The sequence below is a fragment of the Volvox carteri genome (genome assembly GCF_000143455.1).
Source record: "Volvox carteri f. nagariensis unplaced genomic scaffold VOLCAscaffold_5, whole genome shotgun sequence".
Classification (NCBI taxonomy): domain Eukaryota; kingdom Viridiplantae; phylum Chlorophyta; class Chlorophyceae; order Chlamydomonadales; family Volvocaceae; genus Volvox; species Volvox carteri.
The window spans coordinates 1,382,077-1,409,970 of record NW_003307548.1 but is presented as its reverse complement, the minus strand read 5'-3'; the positions used below and the strand labels follow the sequence as shown (position 1 = coordinate 1,409,970).

Sequence of the window (27,894 nt, the reverse complement as noted above, 5' to 3'; positions counted from 1 at the left end):
ACTATGCCACGCGAAAGACTCTGCGAGAGTCTGCACTAAGCTGTACAAAAGGGAGAGGGTGCACAGTACAACCCCACTGTACACTACCCGTGAACCAGGCCATGCCAAGGCACTCTAAGCCAATATCAAAGGAAGGGTTCAGCACCCGACACTAACCCGACGCTAACTCCTCCCCGGGTCGGGCGCGGGATGGGAGGATGTCCCCCGGCGGGCCGGGCCCTTCCACCGACAAGCAACGGATGCTCTTTGACACCCACTCGGGGGAAGTTGATGCCGCATGATGACACATGCTTCTTGAAAGAAAGAAACAGATTGAAACTCGTAAGGACTCACATGCAAGAGCAGATAGATGCAAAACAGATGGCAACTCCTCCAAAACCGGAGGGTGTGCTTGACACAGCAAATCTCATCTTCCTTTCCGGACTCGAATTCTCTTTAATGGGTACCTAATATGCATGTGTGTGTATTTCTGATGATGCCTCAATATTTTCAGCATGTACTACAGTGTTACCGTGCCCGTAGCTAGCCGTACACGCAACGCACAACGCACTTGTGAAACACGTCATTTGGACTCCACGCCCTCGCGTTGCTCAGTGCGTCCCTCCACGGGGCCCGCTGGCCACTCACCCGCCGACCGCCGTGGGCGGTAGTCCTTGCCTGAGGTAATCCATCCCTACAAGCCCAGCCCTAACCCCTAGGTGATAAACTGTCTACGTAGATATATCGCCATCACGTGGTATGTAGGATTAATTCGCACTATATGACGTGAATTTCAATAATATTAACGCCCATAAAACTAAGAATCGCTCCCTTCAAAATCACTCCGCCGCCCCTATGCCTTCCGCCAAAACGCCATCGTTCCCCACATCCTCTTAGTCGCTCGGGCCGCCGACTCCTGTGAGATGTTCCCCTACGCGCCCCACCTACCAGTCGGGATCGACACATTATCGATTTCTCTACCCTCTGTACCTGCAGACCCGGCCACTTCTCTCCCTGCGCCACTCCCCCCTCCTCTGGTGCTCCGCTCCGCTACCTCTCCTCCGCCGATACGGCCACCGCTGTCGGTCCCGGGACCGGATTTGACGGGGCCACACCGGCACCTCCTCCTCCTCCTCCTCCTCCTCCTCCCCCTCCTCCTCCTCCTCCTCCTCCTGCAGCTGCCCTCTCCGTGGCCCGTGGCCCGTACCTGGCGACCTCCATCTGCTGCAGCTCCACATGCTGCCCCAGCAGCAGGTCCACCAGGGAATCGACAACCTGATGACACCGCCAGAACAATGCCCCGGGGTCAACGGGGGGTTCCGGAGGGGGCCGGGGGTGGGGACATGGGGGATTTCGAAAGTGGACAGCAGGCAGGGTCTCAAGTGGACGGGGGACGCAGGCGAGAGGCACGAGACGTCCCCGGGGGGAGCATCACTCCGTCATGGATATTGACATGGGGAGGTGCGGACTGGCTCGGGGTTGCCCGACAGGACGCTGTGTGGCAGCCACGGAGGGCTAGCCTAGCTGGCTGGTCGGCTTCTCTGTCGGCTGCCCCTCTCTGGGCACTGTACTGCACTGTACTGCACCGTGCTGAGGCCGTGAGGGTTTCCAGGGAGCCAGCGACAACAGGGGGTTGGGCGGGTGAGGAAGACGGCTTCTAAGCCTAGGGAGACTGTTGCAAGCCTACCCCACTTCCCTCTCCAAACCCTGATCACTTCCAAAACGCTCCCCCTCTCCCCTTCCTCCACACCGGCAGGCAACCATGCGTGCTCACACGCCCGCTAGCGCCCACCCGCCCGCCCACGTGGTGCGAGGGACGCTCCCTCGCCCCCCGCTGCGGCCCCCCGGTCCCGCACCTGTTCAAAGGTCGGCCTCAGACCGGGCTCCCCAGAGATGCACGCCAGCATCAAGTAGCGCAGATGCCGGGGTGCGCTGGCGGGGATGGCAACACCGAACCTGCCACCCGCAATGCTGGCAGTAGCGGCCGCGTCTGACGGTTCGGCGGTTCGGCGGGCCTTCACCTCTGCAATGCTCATGCCGTAGAAGAACTCCAACAGCACCACACCGTAACTGAGGGTGAGTGGGGTGAGAGGGGTGAGAAGTGGAAGGAAGAGAGGGCAACGTATCGGAGACGATAATGTGCACTCAGGCGAAGCAGGGATGGCGATGGGTGCAGAAGGAGTTCCCAAGTAAAGCACATAACGAAAGAGGCGCGCTCATGCCTGTCCGACCCAGCCAGGGGTTGGACAGGGCAGGACGGTTGGCAGGGCCGCCAGGGCGACAGGCAACCACGCCGTCAGATATCTCAGCCCGGAATTCCCGGAGCTAGCGGTCCTGAGGTCCTCAGCGGCCGCGCTCCCCCGCAGCTGTCCTGCGCGAGAGGCCGCTGGTGCTGACCGCGGGGTAGGACCGACAAGAACGGGAACTTACGGAAAAGGTCCGCCTCACACTGTGGCTGTAGCTGTGGCTACAGCTGCGACCGCTCTTGCGGCTACAACTGCGCACCTGAACACGTCCGCTGCCTTGGTCAGATGACCTCGAGCAAGTACCTCTGAAGGGGCGGTGAGGAGCGCGTGAAAGAAAGGAAATGGAAAGGTAGAGACGGTGGGTAAGCGCCAGGAGCAAGACCCCCCCCAAAGATGGGAACCACTCTTAAGTGCTGTGCGCTGGCAGTGTGGACATCGAACACCAGATACGAGTGATGTCCTCCAGGCATAGTGCTGCAGATGCTGCTTACGACTGAAGAAGGGTCTAGACATGCAGGTTGAGTGCCAAGCTTACAGGAAACATTACTTCCAGCAATCCAATAGCGCGGAGTCCCCGGCTGCATGGCGGAATCTTCCCCGTGCTGGAGCCGGGGACCCCTATCCGTTCCGGCCGCTGTCCGGCAACCCGGGGGCTACAGATCCAGCGACTCACCAGGCGCACTGTAAAGTGGTGTCCCCTGGAATTTGTTGCTGGCGTGTGTCTGACCCTCGCCCATGCGCACGCTGGTACAGGGGGAGAGGGCAAGGACTCAGGGTTGCTCCAGCCAGGCACGGGGCGGGGGAAGGCAGGATACAAGCGCCGGACCCGGGAGCAGCATGAAAGGGGGCCATGTACACATGGCTGTTTCCGAAAGCTGGATCTTCCTTTGTACATTTGGAACTGTTGCTGTGCGCTTCCCCTGGATCCGCCGGCTGTGGATCCCACCTGAGTCCGAAATCCGCCACCTTAGCCACCACGGGGGGCCGCCACAGGCCCCGAAGCCGCGACACCTGGGGAACCGCAAGACAGAGCGACACGACCCTTACCGCGCCATTACCGCACTGAGGCCAGCAACATCACACCATCCTGATCATCCATCCCAGGGTCGATGAGACGACAAATATTTGATGAAAACATTCACTGAAGCCTCCCCCGCCGGACAAGCACCTCCGGAAGCAATAACCGCCAAGCGTGAACTTTGACTTCACGCGGTACCCCCGCTGTACAAGCACGTGTGTTAATAATATGTCCCCGGATGCATGAGCACTGCCGAAGCCCACCTGCGCCGCGAGGTTCCTGGCGCCCTGTGTGCGCCCCATCATCATAGCGCTGGCCAGGTTACCGAACATGTCGTTGGGCCCCCCAACCTGGCCATCGTGGCCGCCTCCTAGGATAGCTGCGCCCTTAAGGCTGGTTAGCAAGATGTTGGCTGAGGATAGGTCCTGCATGCACATCAGGGAATGGTCATCGACACAGGTATCGAACAGAAAGCTTCTCAACTACTCCCGCAAAAGTAGCAGAAGCTATAAGGACGCAGTAAGGCAGGGAATGCGAAGGAGGTCCCGGGAAACGCACGGTGGGCTCAGCCGTGGGGCAACGCACCCAGCGGGGCTGCAGGGCATTATGCTTACCCCGTGCACGATGTTCTTGGCGTGTATGTGGCACATGCCACACGCCACGTCCAGCGCCAGGGTCAGGGCACACAGCGCCGCGGCGCCGCCCGACATCACGCTGCCCACCACTCCGGCACCTGAGCTCCGTTGGCAGGTAGCGGGTGGGGGGGGGGGTTGCCGGGGGGTCGAGGCTCACACGTTAAAGACAGCCGCGCCCTGACCAGGACAGAGCGTGAGCACCTCACCTCAGCGGCGCGGCGGGAGCGGGGTAACGTGGGGAAAGAAGACACTTTTCCATCTCGTCAGGCCATACTCTCAATACACGCGGCCAAGGTTGGAAGCAGGGGACAGGTACTAAGGGCCCGCAGTGGGCCGCAGCTGGAAAGGAACACAGGTAACACGTAGCTGACTGCCAAGACGAGCACGCAGGCGACTCAGAGGACCCCGGCGGACGTCCCCTCACAGTCCACCCAGCCTTCCCGACTTACTCAGAGCATCTCTCAAGGTGCCCACATCGCAGTACTCCTGCAGGGGACCCACACCACCCACCGGGGAACCGGGGGGGGAAGGGACGCAACAGCAAGCCAGGGCGACACTATGTCATCACATCTCTTTGGCGAGACAAAGTATGCCGGCCAAGTTGTGCAGGTAAGCAAAAATGCCAGCTCTTCGCCGCACCCCAAAGACGCCAATCCTCCCTCCGTGTCCCCCATCGTAATCCCTTTCACCTCCCCATTCTCCCACCTGGATGATGTACAACTTGTACACATCGCCGCCGCTCTCCCACACGCTGCGCTCGCCCGGTGCAGCCGAGGTACCGTGTGCAGCGGCGGGTTGCGCCTGCCCCCCACCCCCTTGGCCCTTGCTCTGCGCGGTGTGCGGTGTTGCTACCACTCCTAGCGGCTTGACCTCGAAGGCGTACGTGGACACCACATTGGGGTGCTGCAGGGAGGTGGAGATGGCGGCCTCCAGGATAGCCCGCTGACGCCGCCGACCCTCCACTCCCAGAAGCGCGTCGTGGACCACAAGCGTCTTGACCGCCACCCGCAATCCGCGCCAGGTGCCTGGCTCACCCACCAGCCGGAGAGGGTGACCATGACGGAACGGAGTTCAGGGGAGAGGGGGTACGGCATGTCACCTCTGTCGAGGAGCATGGCGGTGATTGGTAGCGCCGGGGAAGTGCGTGTCGTGTCGCGGGCTGCGAAATGCGGCGCACATAATGGCATACTGGCTAACGAGGGGCCAGCCCAACTCAAAAGCCATCAACTACGTGACGCCAACGATAACCAGCAAAGACCGTTCATTCGTTCGTTCGTGGTGCGTTGGGCTATTCGAAGCCAATCGAGCCAGACTCGAGTCCAACCCATCCAAGCAAGATGAAAGCAAGGCACCGCAAGCCAACCCAGCACTGTCTGCTCAACCTGGCAGGGCCCCGGTAAACTCAACTAACTCCCGCCCCGCCACGGCCCGCCCCGCCCCGCCCCGCCCCGCCCAGGGACCCACCCAAATACACGACGCCAAAGGAGCCCTTGCCCAGGACCGTGGTGATGCGCAGCTGCTCCTGCCGCCCGGACAGCTCAGCCTGCGGTCATACCACGGTAGTGCGCTCGAGGATTTCTGGCAAGATACGCGTCTACTGCTATTACTGCTCGTCTGAAGTATAAGTCAGCGTTACGTGGCAACGTTCAATGTGCAAGCCGGCATGTAGCTGTATCACCGATGTTCGTGTTTGCATTCTCTTATTCGGCCGTCTGTGTGCCCTTGTTTTTCTTCTTCGCACTCGAATGCTGCTCTGTTTTCCGCCGTCCTGTCCGCAGCTCCGCACCCACCTGCAGGCTGCTAATGGCCGACGCCAGGTCCGAACCTGAACGCGCCTGGGCGGGCGCAGAGCCTGCTCAAAGCAACAGGGCAAACAAGGAGAGGCCGCTGTCTATGGAGAGAGAGATTATGATGCGCTCGTGATTGCTTGCCCTCCAGAAACCGCACAGAGGCGCACAGAGACTAATGAGTGCGCAGGCAAGACGTAAAGGCGGGCTGGCTAAAGCGACCACAAACACGAACCAACGTCGCCTGGAAGTTGCGTTTCCGTGGGCAGAAACACATTAGGCAAAGTTCATCACGCTATCTGCTGGAAGGGCAGCAGGAACACGCTCCAGGGCTGGGCAGCTAGGGCGGCCGCCTGCCCCGTCGCGAAGGAGGAGCCCGCTACCCGCGGTCGCAGGATGGCCGCAGCGGTGACACCACCATGGTGCGTCCCCGACATACCCGACATGGGGGGGGGGGTCCCGAGCTCGTCACCGCAGGGGGTCACGTGGAGGCAGCTAGCCCCGGACGCCAGCCCCGGATAGGCGCATGTGTCACATCATCGCTGGTAACTTACCTTGCTGGGGGACGTTCCCTGCGGAGTTGGCGGCCTCGGTCTCATGCACCTGGGACCGGCTGCTGTAGGCCTAGGGGTGGAAGGGTGGCCGCCAATAACACGTCATCAGCCGCAGCACCGATATACACAGCAGCAGCATAATCGTATAATCAAAATCAGAGTGACATGATGCGTGACGCCTACGCGTTGTGAGACGCGCATGGAAAGTGACCCAATCCGCAACGTCGCCCGCTCTGTACTTTCACGCGCATGGAAGTTGTAACAGTTTCCCCCCGACCTAGCCCGACGGAAAGTGCAGCCCGGCAGCTCTCCCTAGCAAAGCCATGAGATCCCCCCCAATGCCCTCGCCAGCCGGCACCCCGCTAGCCCCACCTGCAGCGCTAACTCGATGTCCATCGTCTGCAGCAGCGACTTGGCCCCCAGCTTTAGCGAGGTGCAGCTGCTTGAGGCGGCGGTGGGCTCGGTAACAGGCCCCAACCCCCGGGGGTTCGCCCACGAGGCGGGGGAGCGCGTGCTGCCGCAGTCCTTCAAGGCACCCAGTGCCTCCGCCGCCTCCGTCACCTGCTGCGTGCCCTCCTGATGACATGGGGCATCTCCGGTTGACGTGACGTCACTAGCCCCCGACAACTTCTCGTCCTCCACAACCACAAGCTGTATCTGGGGCAGCGCTGTAAACGGCATGGGCGGGCCGCCAGCACCGCCGGCCCCCACCGGGTCCCCTCCGGGACCGCTGTTGGCGCTAAAGTACGTCCCACTACGCGAGCTGCTGACCGCCGTCGCCGCCGCCGCCAGTACGGCCATCGTGTCGGCGGGTGTCGGCGCCGCCGCCGCCTGCGCCTGCAGCCGCGCTAGCCCTTGCTTGTGAGAATCGGGTGGGGCTTCCCCGGTCGCAGGCGTGCCGCTGCTGACACCCGGGCTGGCAGTTGTCGTACCGGACTCGGGCAGGCCCTTGCCTTGGCCCGCCCTTACATTAGCGGCATTAATCCCGCCCTGGCTTCTGCGTTCATGACGGTGCGCTGAGGAGGCGGCGGCGGCGGGTGCTGCGGGGCCGTCCTCGTTGTCAAGGCTGTGGTCTCGGCTGTCGCTCCAGGGGTCCCTACATTCGTTGTCTCGCTCCCCGCCATAAAAGAGACCTTGCTTGCTCTCGCTGTGAAAGCGCTCCCGCCGACGACGACGCGCAAGGAGGATGAGGCCCACAAGGGCCGCGGCGGCAGCAGACACACCCACCGAAACGCCAACGGCGATGCCGACGACGGAGGTCCCCGACCGCGATGGGCCCCCAGGCGGTTGGGACGCCGCCAACTGCAGTCCGCTGTTTACGTTAACGGGGTTGGCGGTGGGTGCCGCCGGGGGTGACGGCGCAGGTTGCAACGGTGACGATAGGAGTGGCGTTGGCGGAAGCGTTGTTACAGGTAACGGCGGGCGCTGAGCCCGGGGCGACGGCGGAAGCGGAGGCGATGGCGGCGGATAGCTGTCAGGATCTGCAAAAGCAAGATCGCGCGGGGCCGTGTTATCCTGTGATATGCACGCGGGCATGCTTCGAGGGACAAGAAAGCGGCGCGTCACGAGGACAATACCGCGGATCCACATGGGCACAGGTGGTGACCGATTGCTTGGTAGGGGGAAGCACTGGCGGGCGCTGGCGGCAGGTGGATCGGCACCAGGTCCTTCAGCGGCACCGCGGCGCCAGCCCGCGTGTTAGGCTGGCGGCGGGAAGGCAGGGGGAGAATATTTACCCACCGTACGTCACATCGTAAAAAAGGGCGGGTGTTGGCGCGGCCTCCGGTAGGCGGTATGTCACGGCGACCTGGGCCCCGCTGACCCGCCAGAACACCAGGGAGGCGAAGAACACCGTATCGCCGGTGTACCAGACCACCTGCCACAACAGGCAGCACCCCAACACACCTCGCAGGTGAGGAGGGGGAACCTCATCCGGGGGGGAAAGTATTGCCCGGTGTTGCTATTGCTGAGGGCAATGACACGGGGCTGTGCCAGAAGGGCGTGTGCCATTAGGGTGGGGGTTGCCAGTATTAACCACTCCACCCCCCCCCACACACACACGCCCTCCACAACTTGGCCCACCAGGATGCACGCTCACCCGCGACTACCTGTGAGCCCCCCATCCAAGGATTCTGTCTTCCCCACCGCTTCGAGTGACATCTCATCACATCCCCCCCACCCAGACTGATTGACGACGGACAGACAGGAAGACACCCAGGCAGACACCCAGGCAGACAGACAGACAGACAGCGAGCTAAGCACAGTGGAAGGCTGCTGGCGAGGAAGGCAGGCAGGTAGCCTGACACCACTTACCTCCGAACTCCGGACGAACTCCTGCAGCTGCTCATATGCCCTACCCGGCATCATCGCAGCGGCCTGAGGGGGGCTGCTCAGCTCCGTCGCCAACCGGCGCCTGCTGCTGCTGCTGCTGCTGCTGCTTGATATTCCGACGGCCATGTGCGAGGTGCTGTTCTGGCCAGCGGGGACCCCCGGTGTGGCGGGCAGCTTTCCTGCCTGACCCAGCAGCTCCCGCAGGAGGTCCAGCTCGGGACGGGGAACCACCAGCAGGCACTTGGACAGGGAGATGCGCATGGCACCACTGCGGGTGGCCAGGCCAGGAAGGGGCAAGTGTGGGAACAGGGAAGGCGGGTGAAATGCCCGTGGGACAGCCCGACGAACGGCCAACCCTAAGCCGCTGTCCCTGCCTCCTACCCCACCTCTCTTGACACTGCTCACGAGGTCGCCAGGCTGTCCGCGCCCATGTTTCCCCCACCCCGCCCGCCCCTGTCCCCCGCTGGGCGGTACCTGAATGGCTTGGCAAAGTACCAGAGGGGCAGTGTCAAATTCGCCATCGCAGCTGCCACCCCCAGCGGCGGAAGCTGCGTGGCGGTGCCGTCCGAAGCCGTGGGCTGCCACCCCGTGCCGTACGCGAGCCGCCGCTGAAGGCTGTCACCCGAAGTGAAGCCGCGACCGTACGGGGGCGCTCCCCCGGGTGCCAAGTTGTACAATACTAATCGCTCTATTGTCAACTGAGACGCATCCGGCACGAAGAGCTCCCCAGTAACGCCCTGAAGTCACCCAAAAGGTTTGGAAGGGGCAACCGCGGGGTTTGAGTTGAGCGGGTTAAGCGTGGGGAAACCGGAGGATCGAACCAGGCGGGGAAGCATCTGAAGCTGCAAGCTGCGCCACGCACCACAAAACCTTGCGTGCAACCCTGCAGCCCTGCAACCCCACAAGGGCGCGTCTCATCCCAAGCACTTCCTGCCCGGCGAAGTAAGGAGGAGACGTAGGGAGGAAACGTGCGCGCAGCAAGGGCAGGCCCCAACCAGTAATGCCCCTCCCCTTTCATCCGCCGGGCCGCTGATGTGGGCATCCCATCGGCGCCGTACTACTCGCCAGCTGGAAGCCGTGTACAGCCCGCCGCGTACCTGCATATCCCAGAACGCCAGCTGGCCGGTTTGCTCGAAGGGGGGTCCCATGATCCGGATGCTGGACGACCGCGGCACGAACTGCCGCCCGAACTCGCCAACTGCCAACGGGTCCTCGATCATTGCGCTCAGGAATGGACGGCCTGTCGGGATATGTGCGAGGCGACCGAGGCACAGCAATGCACAGAGCAGGCGGCGGGCTTGGAGGGGTTGTGAGTTGTGTGGGAACAGATCGTCAGGCCCGGCCTGGTCCTGCCGGGGACGGGACGGGACGGGAGGGCGGAGGAGGGGACCTCCACGTGGAGGTCCTGCCACAGGAGCTGTATCAATCACCGGAGCCTATTCCAGGGATGGGGGGCCCCGCCCGAGGTCATAGCCGCTGGCCGGGGCGGCTGCGCGCGAGACCGGGGCGCATCTGGTTGTGTTTAGGTTCCGTTGGCTAAGCAAAGGGAGGCTGAAACCCCTCAGCAGCCCCACAGCATGCAGCCTCCCACTCTCCCCCCTCACTTCCCCGGCTATGTGTGGCGACTCACCGCGGCCGTCGGACCTCGCGATGACCTTGCTGTAGTTGGCCACCGACATGATAGGGCCCAGCTCGGAGCTGTTCGCTACCCAGAACTGGCCCAAGGGGAACTGGTAGGGCGGGAATGGCGGTTGGGTAAGTGCGGGAGGGTCGCCTAAATCAATGGTGCTGCGACTCTGGTATCGGACAGATTGCGGGCGTTAAAGAGCTCGTGGTGGTCCAGGTGATTACGTAGGTAGCTAAGCAGGGCAAGCGGCCAAGAGAAGACAGAGTGGAGTGTGGGTAGTTGCGGTGGTGAAGGCCGTGGTGTTACAGCAGCACCAGGGCCACGGCAATGCCGGTATGTCGGTAAATGTTTCGCGCATGCGGCAGCCTCCTGAAATGCCGCGGCCGGCTTGCTGGTCGTGGTCTCACCGTCGACCGGATGGCCGCCGGCTCAGCCGCGCCCAGGGGCCACTTGCCAACCAGGGAGCTCACGGCAGCTTTACTAACGCTGTACTTGGACAGGTAGCTTCTCGCAATGCGAACAACCTGCGTAAGGGGGGCCGGGTTAGCAATGGTGGGTGGCTGAGGTGGCCTGGGAGACCGAGAGAAATCCCCAGGAGGGCCCTAGAAGGGAAAAACGGACAGGCAGACAGGCAGGCAGGCAGGTAAGCCCATTACAAATCACTCCACAATGTGGTTCTGAGTCCTGCCGCCTACTGCTCCAATATGTGATAGAGGGAGATGGACCAGGGTTGGTTCAGGCAGGTCCGACGGCGGAAAAAGCGCCTCAGGGGATGTTGAAGGCATGGATTGAGCTTTGCGCTGCGGAGTCAAGAGGGCGTCGGTTTGATTCCGACAGTGTGTGGGAAAAGACTAGGGACGGTGGGATGGACCCGGATATGGTAACACCTGCGACCCGACCAGGAGTGGAGTTGACGCCGCCGTTGATCCGGCAGCAGATTCCACTGGATGCTGGCGGTGCTGGCGGTAGTGGTGGTGGGTGCTGACCCCGAAAAGTCATTAACTTTGCGGAAGTCCTCACACATGGGTCATGAGAAGGACGAGGGTGGCCCCGAACACCGGACAGGGTAGTAGGGACTGCCAAGCTAGTGGCTATTGGTGAAGCTGTACCCCCCCATCATTCACAACATCATCGTACTGCAGCTGTAAAATTGCGTAAAATGCCGTACATGCCCTTACCTGCTCGGCATCATCCAGGTAGCTGATGCTGGGCATTACGTTGTCAGCGAAGTCCCCGAGGACCGGCGTCTTGAACAGGGAGACCAGCCATGGCCTGGGCAGTCGAGGCCGGCAGCGCAGCTAGTGTTGAGGTCGCGAGGGGAGGGGAGGGCAGGTGTATAGGGGAGGTGATGCGTGGGAGACACCGGTCACCCACGGACCCCAGCAAAGGGGGCACTCCTGCCCCCACATCACTGGCCTGCGCCGCAACCTGTGGCCCCAACTTCTGCGCGGAACCCCCGTACCCGCCGGCTGTGTGCCGCCAAGAGAGTGGGACATAGCAACACAAGCAGCATAGCTCTCCATACGAGAGAAAAAAGCACGAAAAGCATCACAGGGCTATGGCGGGAAGCAGACCATGCTGGTTCCAGCAGCATGAGCGACGCAATCAGTTCGCACCCGACACGTCTAGCCAGGGTGTTGAAACATACTTGGCCCAGATACCGAATTTGTCTTGTTCCCTCTGGACGTTGAATTCCTCGGCTATGTTTGGCCTACGTTTGGTCTTACGTGGCTATGGCTTCTTTCCCTATCCTTTCCTTTCCTTCTACCTTGCGTATCTGCGCGGTCTCCTACCTTGGGCGGTAGGCAGTAGGAGGCCGTGAGCACCGGCTCGCATGGGGCGAGTCTGCAGGTGCGGAGCTTATGCACCCATTACCATGTACCGCATACGCACACACTCCCGCTCACTCGCACCAGGACGCTTGCACGCGTAGTGCCCAAGTTTGCACGTCGGCCTTCCGACCAGGTGGGCTCGCACTCCCTTTACTCATTCGCACCCACACCCGGACCCCGTTAGGTCGTTGACTCTCTCCCCCCACCCACTTTGGCGTCCTGCCCCCCGTGCTCCATCTTACTTGTCCATAGGTGTCGTGAACCTTGCGCTGGGCAGGTTGGCCATCAGCCAGTTGTACTCGTCATCGCTCACCACGATGGTGCAGTAATCGCAGTACAGCTGGAAGACCCGCGAGGAGGACCCGCGACCCGCAGGGACAGTCCTGGGGGCAGCACAGGCGGAAGGCGGACAGCGGAAACAGCGGGAGAAGCAGCAGCAGCAGCAGCAGCAGCAGCCACGTTAAACATTAACGTTTTTCGACTCCCGTTACACAGTACTTGCAGCAGCAACCACCTTGGCAACTCCCCCCTCCCTTTAAACTACTTACAATCCACTCGTATCGTCAATCCTACACCATAACGTAATTACCAAAACTTCACTTATCACGGTCTGGTGGATCTTTCCTAAAATATCCCTCGTATCCCTTAAGACTCTGAAGTCTGAGCTTCACCGTCACACCTTCCTGTAACGACTATACCCCCTATCCCCACCTTATTCCAAACATCCCTTCACATTCTGACATTACGTAATAACTAACTAACTCTGTAACAAACTCAACCGTCTCACTGCTATTCTCTTACGAAAGCCTCGGCGATACCCTTTTTTCTTTTTTCACTTTTTCTTAACTACCATATCACCTTTCCAACAACTCGCCAACGGCAAAAGCCAGCAACACAATAACTCCCAATCCACTATATGCGCCAGGCATACAGACTATCTCCCCTCAACCCAACACAAAAAAACCCAACGCCTACAAAAATATTCCTTTCAACAAAAGTATACTACGCCCAAACCGACACTTCGCACCTCCCGCCGGCGATACAACTCACTCCAGGGAACCACACCCTCTCGCAACGAACACTCGATTTAAAGAAGCGCGTTTAATTCTGTTTAATACATATACTGATATCTCGTTCACCATTTATTCCCAAACTCGCTCAATCGCGCCTATAACACCGAACGCCGTCATACCTATAGCCACACCTATAGCCCACACCTTTCACATCAAATACCACCACTCTTCAGTATCCTCATCTACAACAACTTATCTTTATTCCCTATAATCCACAAAGACCTACAATCTTCGCGCGGTGCTATCTTGCACAACGCCACCGTTCGAACCTCATCATCGCCCACCAACAGTAAGTCCTCCCCAGCCGTCCGCCTTTCTTTTTCCTCGCAAATAATCCATCGCAACACAGCTAGTTTTCAATTCAAACCTCCGTGATTGCTCGTCGAGTACCCATATCTTACATACCCGCCATGCCAACTCGTAACTGCTCATAAACCTCCAAACCAGGCTCCTACACCCACTGCAATTGACTTTACAACTCACTATCATTACGTTTTTCATTCAGGCTCGTCCTCGCTCACCACTTGACAACCACCATCGATTGGACTAAAACCGNTCTGCGAACACCAATTACCAGCAGCAAACTTCTTCAGCACTGGTACAGTTCGCCCACTACGGTCAGTTTACGTTTTCTACATCTCAGGGGGCTCTTAGCATAGCAAAGCACCTAAACTTAGCGCAAGAGTCACCTGATGAGGCCCTGGCAAGGCCGAAACGCGTCGTGACGTGCCTTGCTAAATATAGCTTCAGCGACTTTATTTAGGTCAGCTTGCACTCGCTTAGCAGCCCATCTAGTTCTCTTCCAGCTACACCCAGTTTTTTCTTTTTTCACTACTTTCCACGCACTACAACTATCAAACTCTCAGCTTGGACCAAACCCCTCCCAGCACTTATCTTTCCTTAACACTCCTTCACCTCAGCCACAACTCCACCTCTAGTTCTTTACATCTCACCTATACACAAAAACTACTTTCAAGCCCTCCACACACAACATACCTTCAATAAATTTATACTCGTCGCTTTTTATCCCCTCAGTCTAAACCTTCCAAACCTCTCTCACAAAACTTACCTATTTCTCAACCCTAGCTAATCACCCCTAAAACAGACTCTATAACACATACCTCTCTTTCCAGCTTCTCCTCTTTAGTTTTTCGATTCTTTTCGACTAATACGACCTTCTAACTCATTACTTTAACTCTAACCTTTAACTTTTACTTTTTACTTTTACCTTTAATCTACACCTCCGATTTTCTTAAAAGTTTTTTCCTGATCCTAAAAAGTTTTTTTATGAATTCCTAAAACGTTTTTTAAGATTTCCAGAACTTCACAAGTAATTTAGTTAAATTTTTTTTTCTTTTTTCTTTTTACAAAAAATAAAAGAATTAAAGATTTTTGCACTAACGAAGGGTTGACCTAAGTACCATCTACCAGCAGCAGCAGCAGCAGCAGCAGCAGCCGCAGCAGCAGCGTAGTTGGGGCTCAGGAGATGTGCCTCAGTGGCATGCCCGAGGTACGCGAGTGGGCGGGTCGGTGGGTCGGTAGCCTGGAACTCCACCGCATTCGCAGTATGCTGTCCTAAGGGACTGACAAGCAACAGCGAAGCAACTTCCATTGATTCTCGTGACAAATGGCGTTGTGGAAACACACACACACACACATACAACAACACACACACAACACACACACAACACACACACAACACACACACAACACACACACAACACACACACACGCATACATGTGACATACACACATGCACACACACCGTGCAGCGTTTTCAAAGCTTCCGGCGCTCTGGAAGCCTCCCGACACCACAGCATCCAGCGTCTCAGGCTTTCCGTCCCTCTGGCCCCCTGGGCTCTAGCTCTCACCAGTCACCCAACCCACGTCCGGAATCACATATGTCGCATGTCGGACTCCAGTGCTACTTCCCTAATAACACACCCTAATGGCCTACACAGGGCCCGTACCGTTACACAGCCCACCCACCCACCGGTTGACGCGGATGGCATGCATCCACATTCCGAGGAAGTCCAGGGGCGACTCAAAGGTGGGCGAGTACGGCAACCCCAGCAGCCCCAGCCACTCAATCCACACGGCGTTGGACTTCCTGTTGTACACCGGTACCACAAACGCGCCAGCGATGCCACCAAAGTCCAGCCATGTCGTGCGGCCAACCTCGTTGCCGAACAGTCCCATCACGACGTTGCCCAGGTTCACTGGCTGCCAAGTCGCCGGATCAAGAGTCACGTTGGATGCCAGTGACAGGAGGAGGATTTCGGCGGTGTTGGGCAGGAGCTGTTGAATCTTCGTTTGGAAGTCCTTCGAGCCGTTTGTGTAGGTGGCGCTGCAGGTCCAGGGTGGGGGCAGACCCCCCGGACATGTCAGGCGACAGTTCGTGAGGGTTGTCATCACCTCCATCTCCGCATCGCTGCCGGGAGCTGACTCCCTTAGCACCATACCCGCCTTGCCGTACAGTACGACACCGTTAAGGACTTGAAGCTCCGTGGTGTTGTACTTCCAGCCTGTGAGGGTGCAGAGTGTGCGCATGAAGTCCTGCAGGTAGCTGGGGAGTGCGGGGAGGTGGGAGAGATGAGGGAGGAGGTGTCGCAGGGGCCAAGGGCCAGTGGTGAGGAAAAGGAACCAGGTATAGCAGCCCAGAACAAGGAGAACCTAGCAATGAAACTTTGGATTTTCTGACTGCCTGATAACAGCAGTACCGGGTATTGACATCCTTGGCACACAGTATGCGCTTGAGGAGGGGGATGCGGGCCGTGGGCATGCCGCTGGTGGTAAGTGCTGGTGGTGGCTCCAGGCACCTCGCGCTACTTTGTTGTTTTCCCATCTTACCTACAGTTGTACGACTCGATTAAGACATTGTCAAGCGAGGCCCGACCGCCGTCGACCAACTTGATGACGTGTTGCAGCATAGAGATTTGCCGATCGTACGGACTTGGCAAGGGTGCGACCCTGAGTGTTAGGTTGCTCAGGCGCAGCGATGCGCCTGCGAAAATAGGCAGCGTTCGGCAGAGGAGGTTTGCCGTGTGAGTGAGGGCAGGTACGCGGTGGGCTCATGGGTGCGTACTTGGCGTCTGCAGGTCCCATCCTCCTCACGCAGTCGGAGATGCTCCCCAGGGCTGCCGCAAGTCCGGAGCTGTCCCGAGCATTCTCGCGGGACGATATACTACTCGGCGGATCGCATTACATGGGGCTCACGCGGTAATTCCCCTGATGGACCGGCGGTGCACGCACCCTGCGAGCTGACGATGCTACCCTGGTAAATAAATAGAGAGGGATGAACACTTCGCCGATTGCATTTGTGCGGTCATCCACGGCATGTGGCCCTCTGGTAAGCCTAACGACAGGTGGGTACAGACGTTGTGCAACCGTAAGGTCGTACATTGCCCGTACTAGATTGCGGGCTGACAGCATCCGTGGGGCTTGCTATATGGAAATTGTACTCACCGTTGAACACAGTAATAGGTCGTGTTAAGTTCACTTGCGGCACCCCCGAGAGGTCAACGATGGTAGCCCCGCCGTTGAAGGGACTGTTGGACCCGCTTATGCTAAGGTCCGATGTTACATTAACAAATCCTGGAGGCGATACCACATACGTGCGGTTCTCGAGGACACCTGTCTTGGCCGCAGCCAAAATGGCCGACAACCCTATTGGCTGCGCGGAAGTTACAACAGCATACATCATGACCAGCACAAACGCAAAACGAAGAGAGCTTTGCCGCTCAAGTTCGCTTGGTTTTCCGGGTTCCCTCATTCGCACTGCTGCAGCATATGTGTTAGGGAAACAGAGGCGCGAAAGTCGTTGCAGTTTGGATTTGTATCGATCGTGGAGTTTAAATAATATGATTAGCTTCGGCCATATTACTTTAACCCTAAGGGGAGATACCGGTGAAATGGAACTTGCATTTTAACTTATCTCTTTACCAGCCAGAGATTTAATCACGCTTTAACCTGGACAAAGGCTGCGAGTTAGGGGTTTGCCATACGACCCGCCTTGCAGAACGGCGGACCATCCGAGACAAAGCGCAACCATATGACCAGTTAGCTCAGACATAATTACTCAGTGCGGATATGCATGAAAATTTAACCACTTTTCCCAAAAAGTCTTAACGTAACGTAGCATGTAAACTCAGTATTACTTAGGTTACTGCTGTTCCGGTACAAACAGGCAACTGTCGTATGCATTCCTTATGCGACTGTGCAAAGCCGCAACTTCAAGCTTCAGCTGCACAGCTTTGCAATACCTCTTGAAAAGGAACTGGCTCCAGTTGGCGACTGGAGGAAGCATTAGTTCCTAACTTGCCCGATCTGCAGAGCCCGACATCGGCTGAGAGACAAGGAAGAGAAGAATACTAAGGTTACAGATGATGATGTCGGAACGCCTTAAATAGTCTGACAAAGCCATGCACGACACAGAGTCGTACTGATCAAAGCCAAACCATACCTACTCGGTAACGAACACAAATCCCTTACACCGCTTCATGCGCGGTGTTGGCTTCTCTCGAAAACGCATGCCGTGCTGATACGATGAATTAATGATCCAACGTGGTATCAGTGCAAATGATCGCACGCTTTCCGGGGAGTGTCGTCACCAATTGCTGTGCCGTACAATGCCTTCTACATCATCAGGTACCGATAATTTTTGGCCGTGCGCACCGTCGTCTGGCAGCGACGTTGTCTCCTTCACTGACTCAGCCGAGAGTGTGAGCGAAGCCCGCTGCCGTGGGCACGCCGTTTCTGGAAAATCGCCAATTTACGAGACAGGTTTATAAGCTTTCTCAGGGCCAATCACCAATTGCTGTATCGCAAAGCAATATGCGTGTGTGTGTGTGTGTGACTGTGTGTGTGTGTGACTGTGTGTGTGTGTGACTGTGTGTGTGTGTGACTGTGTGTGTGTGTGACTGTGTGTGTGTGTGACTGTGTGTGTGTGTGACTGTGTGTGTGTGTGTGACTGTGTGTGTGTGACTGTGTGTGTGTGTGTGTGTGTGTGCGCGCGTATGCGTGTGTGTGTGTGTGTGTGTCTGTGTGTACTGCTGCAACAAGCTGACACTACCCATCAATTGTCACACATGCCACCCTACCGACCGGCCTGTACGGATGCAGTGGGGCCCCGCCCACTTTCCGGCTTCGAGGAAGCCGACGCAGCTTGTCCCTTCTGCTAGTGCCCGATCTTGCAATATCTGACGCAGCTTTCAGTATGCCTGCGCAGGTGGACCCAGCTGTCACGTCCCCGAGGCGGATGCATAGATTTTTCTTACTGACCGTTGCCTCATCACTGGCATGGCGTACTCATTGGCTTGCCTATAACTGGGATGAGTAAACTATTGGCAACTATGGAAGAGTACAAGGCCTTACCACGACGCCTGTTCACAACGACCGGTCCCGTAAATCCAGGTGCTGTGCCACACACCACACAGAGCGACAGAAGAGAAGCCGGCCGCAAGGTTGACACTGCAGGAGAGTACTCGGGCCGTCACCAAAGAAGAGCTGGGTGAGGGCCTGGCAAAAGAAGATCCGCTCTGGAACGTTTGGGCTGCAAGCAGGAGCGCAGAGCCACTTGAGGGGGGGATCTTATGCACCAGTGCATCCCAACCGCAACCAACTCTTGGCTGTGGATCATTGTGTGCATATAAGATGTACGACAACCCGTGTAACATAGCTTCTGCACCCCTGTAATCACTTGTCGCATCCGATGCCGGCACCGCTGATAACAAGTAAAAAAGGGTGATGCCAGCAATACACACTGCCCGAAATTTACCAGGCCCGCTTTTCCTTTCCCTCTCCAGTCGCTTGCTTTCCCCCGTCAGTGCCTTTGTCCGTCCTGGCTCCGGAGCTGCCCGTATTTGTCGAGAAGAATGGACACGCTACCACGGGGATGCCAGACACCCGCCATAGTCTTTGCTCCGAAGGTCTCAATCCAAACATGACGCCGATGCTACCTCTCTCTAGCAACGACGGCGCCATCTGACCACCCTACAGCGACACTGTGGACCAGGCGGCCCTAGCAGCCGAACAACCATTTGCCGGACGCCATCACAAACCCATGAACCGTCGGTTGGGTGTGGGTGAGGACGAACATAGGGGCGGTCTTGCAGAAGTTGGACAGGTGAACGGGAATGTGGCGCAACCAGAGCAAGGGCCCCGGGGTGGGGTCCCTAGGAAACGCCATCTCCTGGACACATTAAGCCTGCCCACCAGGAGCATCAGACCCATCCACGCAGATCCACCGGCCTGGCACAGCAGTGCGGTGGAGTTCTCACAGGCGACCGCCTGCCCACCCTCATGAAATGCACTAGAGGAAGCCCGCAATGTCGCCATCACCTTTGGATTATCCTCGGGATGTGACGAGGGAGGCAGGGGGCCAGCAGATAAGGCCGCAGACCAATCACGGATGGCGGAGGGCATCGAGGACACATGCTCCAGCTCATCGTTTGTGTCGCGAGTACACCCAGCGCAACATTTGTGTACACCGTTTCGCGCGAGAGGACTGCTTCACTTTTAGCACATGCCGCCATGTCTGAGCGTCGCGTGTTTGACCTCGGCTGGCCCGGGCCTCCTGAGGGCAGGAAGCCCCCCTTAGCCAGGACGGGGCACCAGGACGGGGGGTGCATGCAAGGAACCACAAGGACTGTCGCAGTGGCAGCCACAGCCTTGGCAGGACCACCCACCTGCATTCCAGTGCCGGCACAGCTGCCATGCGCACCCAGGAGCGACATCAGGAAACAGCAATTATAGGATAACACGTCCGAGACTTGCGTTTATCGTCAGCCAATCCCATTCTGAGCATGAAAATATGTTGGGAATGAGGGGATACATGGGCAGAAGCATCGCCAATGACCGCAGCGCTTTTATGCAGGGTTCTGAGCTGAGCTGTAGAGCTACAGCTGGTTAGTCAACAAACTGGGGCCCACCGTCGCATCAGCTAGCGCTGAAAGACAATCCGCCTCATGGTCATAACAGTTCTGTTATTAATATGTCTTCTGACCTCACGAGTGAGAACGGCAACGCCCATGATCCGTCCATATCACGAAGTGGTGTTGTGTAGCCGCACAGTAGTAACCACACGCTCATACGAAAGTGTCGGTCCCTGATGGTTCCCGTGACAGAGATATCAATGAAGACAAAACCAGCGCCATTGTACTTGTATCCCGACCAACTGTCATAACCAACACTACTCCTCCGCTCTTCATCTTCATGGCGCTATCGTGGGCTCAGGATTAGCCTTCCCTGGATCCGTGTCAAAAAGCCGATGTACGGCATACAGGGGGACCAAAAGGTTCAATGTTGCATGTGCACCACCTCTACCAATCTGCCCCCCGGCCATGTCTGTGGCGGTGTAAATGGCGGCCGTCGTTTTCGTGTGTTCTGCAGAGCGCCTGAAGCAGCGCCAGTAGCTCCACAGTACCCACCGGGCCCGTGTTTTCGAAGTGGGTACCATCCCGGGTCGTGTCCGAGAGTATGCGAGAAGGACTCCAAGTGTCAATTACAGGGATGGGCTGCACCTCCTGGTTTCTGCTCCCACTGCCATACTCCTCGCCATCACTGTAGTCGCTGTCCCTGCCGCCGCCGGCCCGTTCTTCACCAACATTTGTCGCTCCATCCGTGTCCATCTTTAACTTGCCACGCATTACATCCAGAGCCAGCCGGTTGTACAGCAGCATGTAAGGCTCCGTACGCCAGTCCCTGCCAGCCAGCTCTAGGTGCGTCCGCAGCGATGGCAGACTTGATGTGACCCAGAACAGGCGAACACTGCGGCCGCGTTTCTCCATAGAGCGCTGTAAGGCAAGTAGCCGTCGCCGTACATTCATGACACTCGATACGTAAGTGGCTGCACTGTGTGGCGCGGTGCCGGCTTGATGCGATGCAGCCCAATGTCCCACATTCGCCACGACATCAGTGCAATTGCGTGTTAGGACGGGGTTCTGGCCGGGGCTTGGGCTACGAGGCCAATCGGTACCCCAAGTGACGGTAAAATGGGTGGTGCAGTTTGATTCCAGGATGTCTTTGACCTTATTGTCTATCGTGACCGTGAAATTGCTCAGCCACATCACCAAGCTGTTGTGCAGGTAGCGCATGTGCGAGTCTCCTACAAAGCATACATGGCGGCTGGGAGGGAAGCAGCGCTCCTGCGTTATGAGGCTGCCGGCCGGGAGCAACGGCGGCGTCATCACCGGCAGCGTCCCGGATGCTGCGGCGTCCAGCAGGCCAGCAACGTCAGCCATAAGACAGCCGTACGGCTGCCAGTAGAGTGTTGCGGGGCGGGGTTGGGCACGCAGGGCCAACCGTGCAGTACTGTTGCAGTTGTCCTGTGGCGGCACGCTGTTCCCCCAAATACAGGTACGTAGCAATGGCGCTGCATCGGGTGTTGGCCAGGTTCCGAAACGCCACCGCCCCGGGTGCCGGCCCGTGCCACCACACAGTGGCAGCATGGGCCGAGAGTCGCCATCCGAATCTCCTTTCTTCCGCTTACGCTGGTGCAACTGGAGTGCTATCCTTGTTCCTGCCGCCGAGTGGCCATCGATATGCTGCACTACGGAGTAGTCAGGCGTCGTCGTCCACGAAATTAGACGCAGACTGGGTATGGATCTTCCGTATGTGACCTTGGCGGTCTCGGCGAGTTCGAATGTTAGGTAACCCACCCAAGGCGCCGTAACGGGTGTAGCTGCTCCGGGGTTGGAGAAAGAGAAGCTGGTGTACACCATCAGCACCTCAACTGAGTAGCGTCCAGGCGCAATGAAGGAGTAAGTCGCGCATGCGAGGTCGGGCTGGCAGTAGGTAGGTTCCAACAACCATACGCCATCAGGCCCGACGACGCGGAGCATATATATTGCCGCACCCAACTGCGGCTGGTCCTGTTCCTGCTCATTAGTCTTTCGATAGCTGAAGGAGTTGTTGTTGTGGCGCTGGAGGATCAACACACCGGAGTTTTGCCCAGTATCAAGTATGCAGTTGCGCACGACAACAGGCAACGCCTCGCTGATATGTTGGGAGCACTCGAGTATGGATGTAGTGCGGTAATACTCGTAGCAGGGGTTTGGCGGTTGGGCATCATGCCATGTAGGGGCATTAAAACCCCAGAAGTGTTCCCAGGGTCGTGGAGAATTTGCACCGGCTTGAAGAATGCTGAAAGCTAACATGAGCGTTGCATTTTTCAAAAAATGTCGGAAATTTTGCCGGTCCATCTGTAGGGAAGGGAATGTCACAGTGTGCACATTTAATGCGCCAAACTTTTTTAAGCACCAAACGTCCCTGTCATACAGCCCAAACAAACAACTGTGGACCAATGTTGACGTTCATACAAAATCGTATTAGTGAACTCCCTTCGGCGTTAGATTTGGAATGCCCGTTAGCCGTTACCCTGTAGGACATGGTTTCTCACCAACAACAGCCGCTATGAGCCCGCACACAGGACGATACTTGTCAACTTTGGATGGCGGCAGAATTCAAGGGATTGGGGCGCCGGGCGCGGAAGGAATTCGATTATGGGAAGGCAAGTGGCGCATTGACGCCAATGCAGGGATATCAGATAGTCTGATCCGTCTATTATATCTGTTAATGTTTGGGGGCGTCAGTATAGCAGGACTCGGCAAGGAGAGGAACATGCTATTTAGGATTAGGCGAGGCATAATTACCGTGCTGATACGATGAATTGGTGATCCAAAGTGGCGATTGGGATCAGTGTATATAACATATCGTTACATTTTGCTGTACCGGCCGTTGGCTGGTAACATGTGCTCCCCGCAACGGTGCCGTCAGGGGGCGCACATAGAAACAATTTGAAGTCTGAAATAACCTAAAATAGACTATTCCCGTAAGATCTCCTTCCGCGCTCTGTGAATTTGCAACAGTAGGTTTCCCAACCTCGTCGCATCAAAGGACCCCATTACGCTGCGCATATCTACATCCGTAGGGAACCCAACTGCTTGCCTTAGCGGCTCGCAAGCAGGGTGTTCCAACGGCACGTGCAGCTCGTCTTCTACCTGGCCCCCTCCACAAACCCGACATGTCCGTCCTTCCCGTGGCTTACGGCCCGGTTGGCGTGCGAACCGTGACACATCCAGATCCCACTTGAAAACGCATGAGGGTGGTCCGGACTGTTCTCGGCATACTCACCTTTAGGTGCCCTAATTTCGCCTTGTGATCATCTGGCGAGTATTCTACTCCCATCACATTTATAGCGACAGGCGGTGACACCTGGTCTATCCAAGTTCACGTCCCTCCCAGTATACTCAGGGAAATCTCTGGGGTCCACTGTGATCTCCGGCCGCTCCCAATCTGCCAACAACCTTCTTCAAAACTCCTTTAGCAGCGGGTCGAGTGGGAGCTCCAGTCCCGCATTACCCGCGCTTCTCTGCGTTACTGTTCCCCTCGCGTAGGTGCGGTCTGTAATCCAGCCAAGATAACGGGCGATTTCGAGCATCTTCCCTGCCCAGAAGTGCCCATGCGGTCGCCCTGCTTCAAGCCATGCCGCGATCTCACCCCCCCTCCAACAAGGCACGCGCCAGCGTTGCGGTTTGCTTAGTAACTCGGTTCCAAAAACGGAAAAACAGTTGTGCCCAAAGATAGAGCAGCGGTAGCTGCTACGTTTCCGCGAAAAATTGCCTAATGGGAGGTAGCTTTGTACCAGCAATCCAAAAGCTTCTGCACCATGGGATCCGCCATGGACCTCTCAAAGACTACCGCAGTCCTTCGCGAACTTCTTACCCATTTCCCCCATCTTGTCAGGAGCGCCGCAATCTCTCCACTCGGTCCCGACCCTCTTCGCTGCCCATCTCGGCCATTCCGTCCCCCGTCCTCTACCCGTTTCCCTAGTACCTCCCAGATAGCGTCTGGACCCCACGCCTCAGCACCGTACGACAGTATCGGCCGGACTTGGGCCTCGAAGCACAGTAGCATAATGTCTGGGACGTGAAGGCGGTTTGTTTCCAACTTGCGGAGTAACACAAACACTGCTTTTTGCCCCCACATCACATAGCTCCATGCGGCAGGATTTGAACGCAAACCCGGTTCCATAGCGAGGCCCGAGGTATTTCGCGCGCTCCTTAATCGGGAGGGGCTGGCCTGCGAAGCTCAGGCCCTCTGCACCCTACGAAGTGCATCATATGAACCTTATCTATCAGCAAACACCATCAGCCCGCACTTACCCATGTTTAAGCTCATCCCAAACGCTTCACAAAACACAGAAGTTATGTCCAAAGAGAAACTGGATACGCGCGCAATTAGTGCCGAACAGCTTTATGTCGTCTGCGCACAGCAGCTCCGGTACCCCCTGGCTACCTATTGCGGGGTCATGTACTTGACCAAACCTCCGATCATGTTCATCAATGTAATCCGCAAATGTCGCTATGAACGTGTCAAATAGGACAGGGCTCAGTGGGAAGCACTGTTTTACCCGTGCTCTTGACTCAAAAGGCGTCCCCCACCTGCCGTTGACCTTCACCCGTAACTCCACCTTCCTATAACAGCGTTGAAATGCTTATAGCATTTCGCCCGACAACCCACGTTCTCTCAGCCGCGCCCAGAGTAAATTGCGGTCCATTGTATCAAAAGCCTTCTCGAAATCTATCTGACGCACCAAGAGGCCATATTGTCCTGGCCTTGCGTGACGCGTGACAAAACGGCGAAATGCAAATAATTGGTGTCGCGTGCCCAGACGCCTCCGGAACCCGGCCTGGCGCCAGTGACGTACTGGCAGTGTCAATGGCTCCGATTCTGCGAACCTAGACAGTCTTCTCTCCAACACTAAAGCATAGCATTTCGCAAGCAACCCCCGAATTGCAATACCGCGATAGTTCTTGCAGTCCGTCAGCTCCCGACTGTTGCGCTTGTACACTAGGACAAGATCCGACATGGTTAATTGTGCCAGAGGGTTGCAAAGGGGGTCTAATCCCCCAATCCTGGGGGTGGGTACTGGTCAGCCCTCCTCCCATCCTGGCAGGGGCAACCGTCCCCCATCCCCCATCTTAAGGGCCGGTGCTAATCCCAACCTCATCCTACAGCTGGAACCCCCAATCCCATCCTGCCAGCCAGGGTCCCATCCCCAATCCCTTCGACCAAGGCCATCCCCATCCTGCAGCTGTGTCCACAACCGAAAGCTGTCAGCCAGGGTCCCACCCCCATCCCTTGAGCTGGTGCCACAACCCTCGTCCTGAGATGCCAGCTGCAAACCTAATCCTTACAAAGGTGCTGTAAACTTAATCCTGTAGGTGTCTCATCCTTCTTGAGTCGGGTGTGACTCTTAACCAGGCTGGGCTGCCATGAGCCGGGACAGCCGGCCGCGGCGAGCACCGCGCTTCTTGCCCTTCACCACGATGTTGCTGGACACTCCGCATCATCCTCGTCAACATCGCCAAGCGGTGGGTGCAGGACCATGCCCCGCCCACGTGCAGTGCCATCTTCATCGTCCGTGGTGATGGTGTCGGCGGCACCTTCATGTATGGTATTATCATGTGGCGGTGGGGCGAAATCCTGTTTCAGGCGTGCTGTCGTGTTATATACATCGTTGCAACTACCATGCCGACATGGCATCACACTGCGCACAAAGAACACCCCCCGGGCCCCCTCCTGTTATGGTTTCCTCCACCGGTCCCCTTTTTTGCCTTGCTCCATGTTTGCCCCACAACCTCCCAACACCCGATCATGTGGACAAGGAGCGGCTGTCAACACGCAGCTGTGGGCCCCTAAAACCCTGACAACCTTGTGTGCCCACGCCGTGACTGCATGTGCTACCCACGGCTCCCCAAGCCATGCAAGTGAACAATCCCATGAGCATGCCAAGTGCCTCGACTATCCTGCACACCTGCCTCCTGGAATTCGACCTGCTCCTCATCCATCTCCTCATTCCCGTACTCCACGTCTTCCTCCCCTGCCACACTCTCTGACTGAGCGGATTGGCCCGGTGGTGAGGGGCCAATGGACAAGTCCGCCAACAACCGCATCCCGTTGGGCCCATAAGGCACACTGCGCACGGTTGCAGTAACGTACTCCCAGACGCTGCCTGGGCGTGGGGCGCCACCAGTGACGGGTCCGATATCCATCTCCAACGTATGCTGAGCCTGTGGTCCACGCCTGTTACAAAGCGACGATGACTGCTGCTACCATATTCCTTATTCACAGCTACACTGGAAAAGGGGAAGAAGAAGAAGAACAACAACTTCACTTCACAACACAAAGCCTAACACCAAGAAGCGCGCGGTGAGGCGCTAGGCGAATAAAGCAGTCGAGGTGCACCGGCACGCCCATCCGCTGCTTTATGTCGACGCAGCATCAACCCCCGGTTGGCCCGGTTGGGCCCCTGTCAAAAACATAAAGGTCATAGTTCTCAACCAGGTGATTCCAACAGCGGAAAACGAGCTGTGCCCAATGAATGAACCTAAAGGGGCAATTGATTAGATCCATGGAACAGAAGCCTGTGCGGTGCAACACGAACTCTTGCTAAGATCCGCATAACTTGCCACTGGAGCTTGACCATTCGGTCCTCATTGCATTCTTAGAACTACAGGACCTAGGCGCCTCACTCGCAGGGAAGCCCTCCACTTAGACCGGTAACACTTTATCGAGCCGTGCGCCTTGTGTGATAAAACAGACCTAACTTGCATATTTGAGCATCGCATTCTCACTATGCGTTGGAGGAGACCCTGCCGTTAGATATCTGTCTGTCCAGCCCAGTGGGGCTCGTCCATGCATACTTGTTCAGCCCAAAGCGTTAACACTGAGTAGCACACATTGGTTCCGGGTCACAGGTCGCGGAACAGGCATGCCAAACTCCATGCAATGTTTTATAACAGGATTGTGCACGCTTGGAGAATAAACTGCCCTTCACGTCTATGCTGATCGGTCGAAGACAAGTCGGGTGTCGGCTTCCTCGAAGCCGGAAAAAGGGCGGGGGCTCCCTGCATCCGTACAGGCCGGTAGCTAGGGTAGTGTCAACGTGGTGGGAGCTGTGCTAGTTGCCGCAGTGCTGATGCTGTGGGAGCTATGCTTGTCAGAGCGCGGGAGGCAGGAAGCCGGGGCTCATAACCTGTTGAAGAGATGGTGTCTCTCTGTAACCTAGCAGACACGGCTAAGAGTCATTGGCCGTTACATGTAGTCGGGAGGTCCGTGACCTGCCACCGACAGCCCCTTGCTTGGGCGTAAGCGTATGAGTCTGAGGTGCCGTTACCGGCACACAGCAGGGGCTCGGCCGCCAAGTCCGCGGTCCAGGCCGGATGCTCAACGCTCAGCAGACAATTGCAGCTTGCCAGCCCTAGCCTTTTGGCTTTGCGGTCTGGTGCCGCAGCCATAACACACACGGAAAACAGCGCCGTACAGCACTGTACGCACTGCCTACGGCGCCCCTTCAGGCATTGACCCGCCTTCACGCGCCCTTGGCGCCCCCCTCAAAGCCTAGCTCGGCACACTACCCAAAAGCCCGCAGCACTTTGCGGTGCTGTCTGTGATGTTTATCCCCGAAGCGCCAGCGGCTTCAGCAATCCGCCCCACAGCCGCGGGCTCCTTCGCGGCACACTGCAAGTCTTCGGACGCCCCGAGCATTGGCCAAAGTAATTATACATATGAGCAGCTTGCGTACTTCATAGAAAAATGAAAGCAAATTTGTCGGCCAGCTGGTGGCAAGTCGGAATGCCAGTGCGGGCAAATGGTAACGCAAGCTGGGTGTTCGAATTATCATACGCCGTAATCTCAGATATGGATTATGAGATACGCGGCACCTTTTTGAGATTATAGGCGTTGATGTGACATTGGCCTCGGTTAATGGAGGCAGCCAAACTTGTTTGTGCTCGCACGAGTTTTGTGG

General features: G+C 57.4%; 1 protein-coding gene across 1 annotated transcript; it reads right to left on the bottom strand.

The window, feature by feature from the left end:
• Nucleotide 1: 1 nt before the first annotated feature.
• VOLCADRAFT_87429 (uncharacterized protein) lies at nucleotides 2-23,267 on the bottom strand (the record flags this gene model as incomplete). Its single annotated transcript, XM_002947071.1, has 33 exons — nucleotides 2-40; nucleotides 334-370; nucleotides 1,187-1,254; nucleotides 1,836-2,049; nucleotides 2,485-2,530; nucleotides 2,899-2,969; nucleotides 3,172-3,236; nucleotides 3,507-3,668; nucleotides 3,858-3,981; nucleotides 4,036-4,084; nucleotides 4,328-4,364; nucleotides 4,584-4,903; nucleotides 5,343-5,421; nucleotides 5,669-5,730; nucleotides 6,220-6,289; nucleotides 6,592-7,700; nucleotides 7,960-8,095; nucleotides 8,125-8,205; nucleotides 8,533-8,818; nucleotides 8,956-9,287; nucleotides 9,648-9,790; nucleotides 10,181-10,280; nucleotides 10,585-10,701; nucleotides 11,356-11,449; nucleotides 12,252-12,392; nucleotides 15,076-15,648; nucleotides 15,933-16,086; nucleotides 16,548-16,755; nucleotides 18,219-18,301; nucleotides 18,456-18,497; nucleotides 19,769-19,790; nucleotides 20,510-22,282; nucleotides 23,214-23,267. 33 exons carry the CDS (start codon nucleotides 23,265-23,267, stop codon nucleotides 2-4), a joined length of 6,891 nt encoding a protein of 2,296 aa, XP_002947117.1.
• Between the last annotated feature and the right edge of the window lie 4,627 nt (nucleotides 23,268-27,894).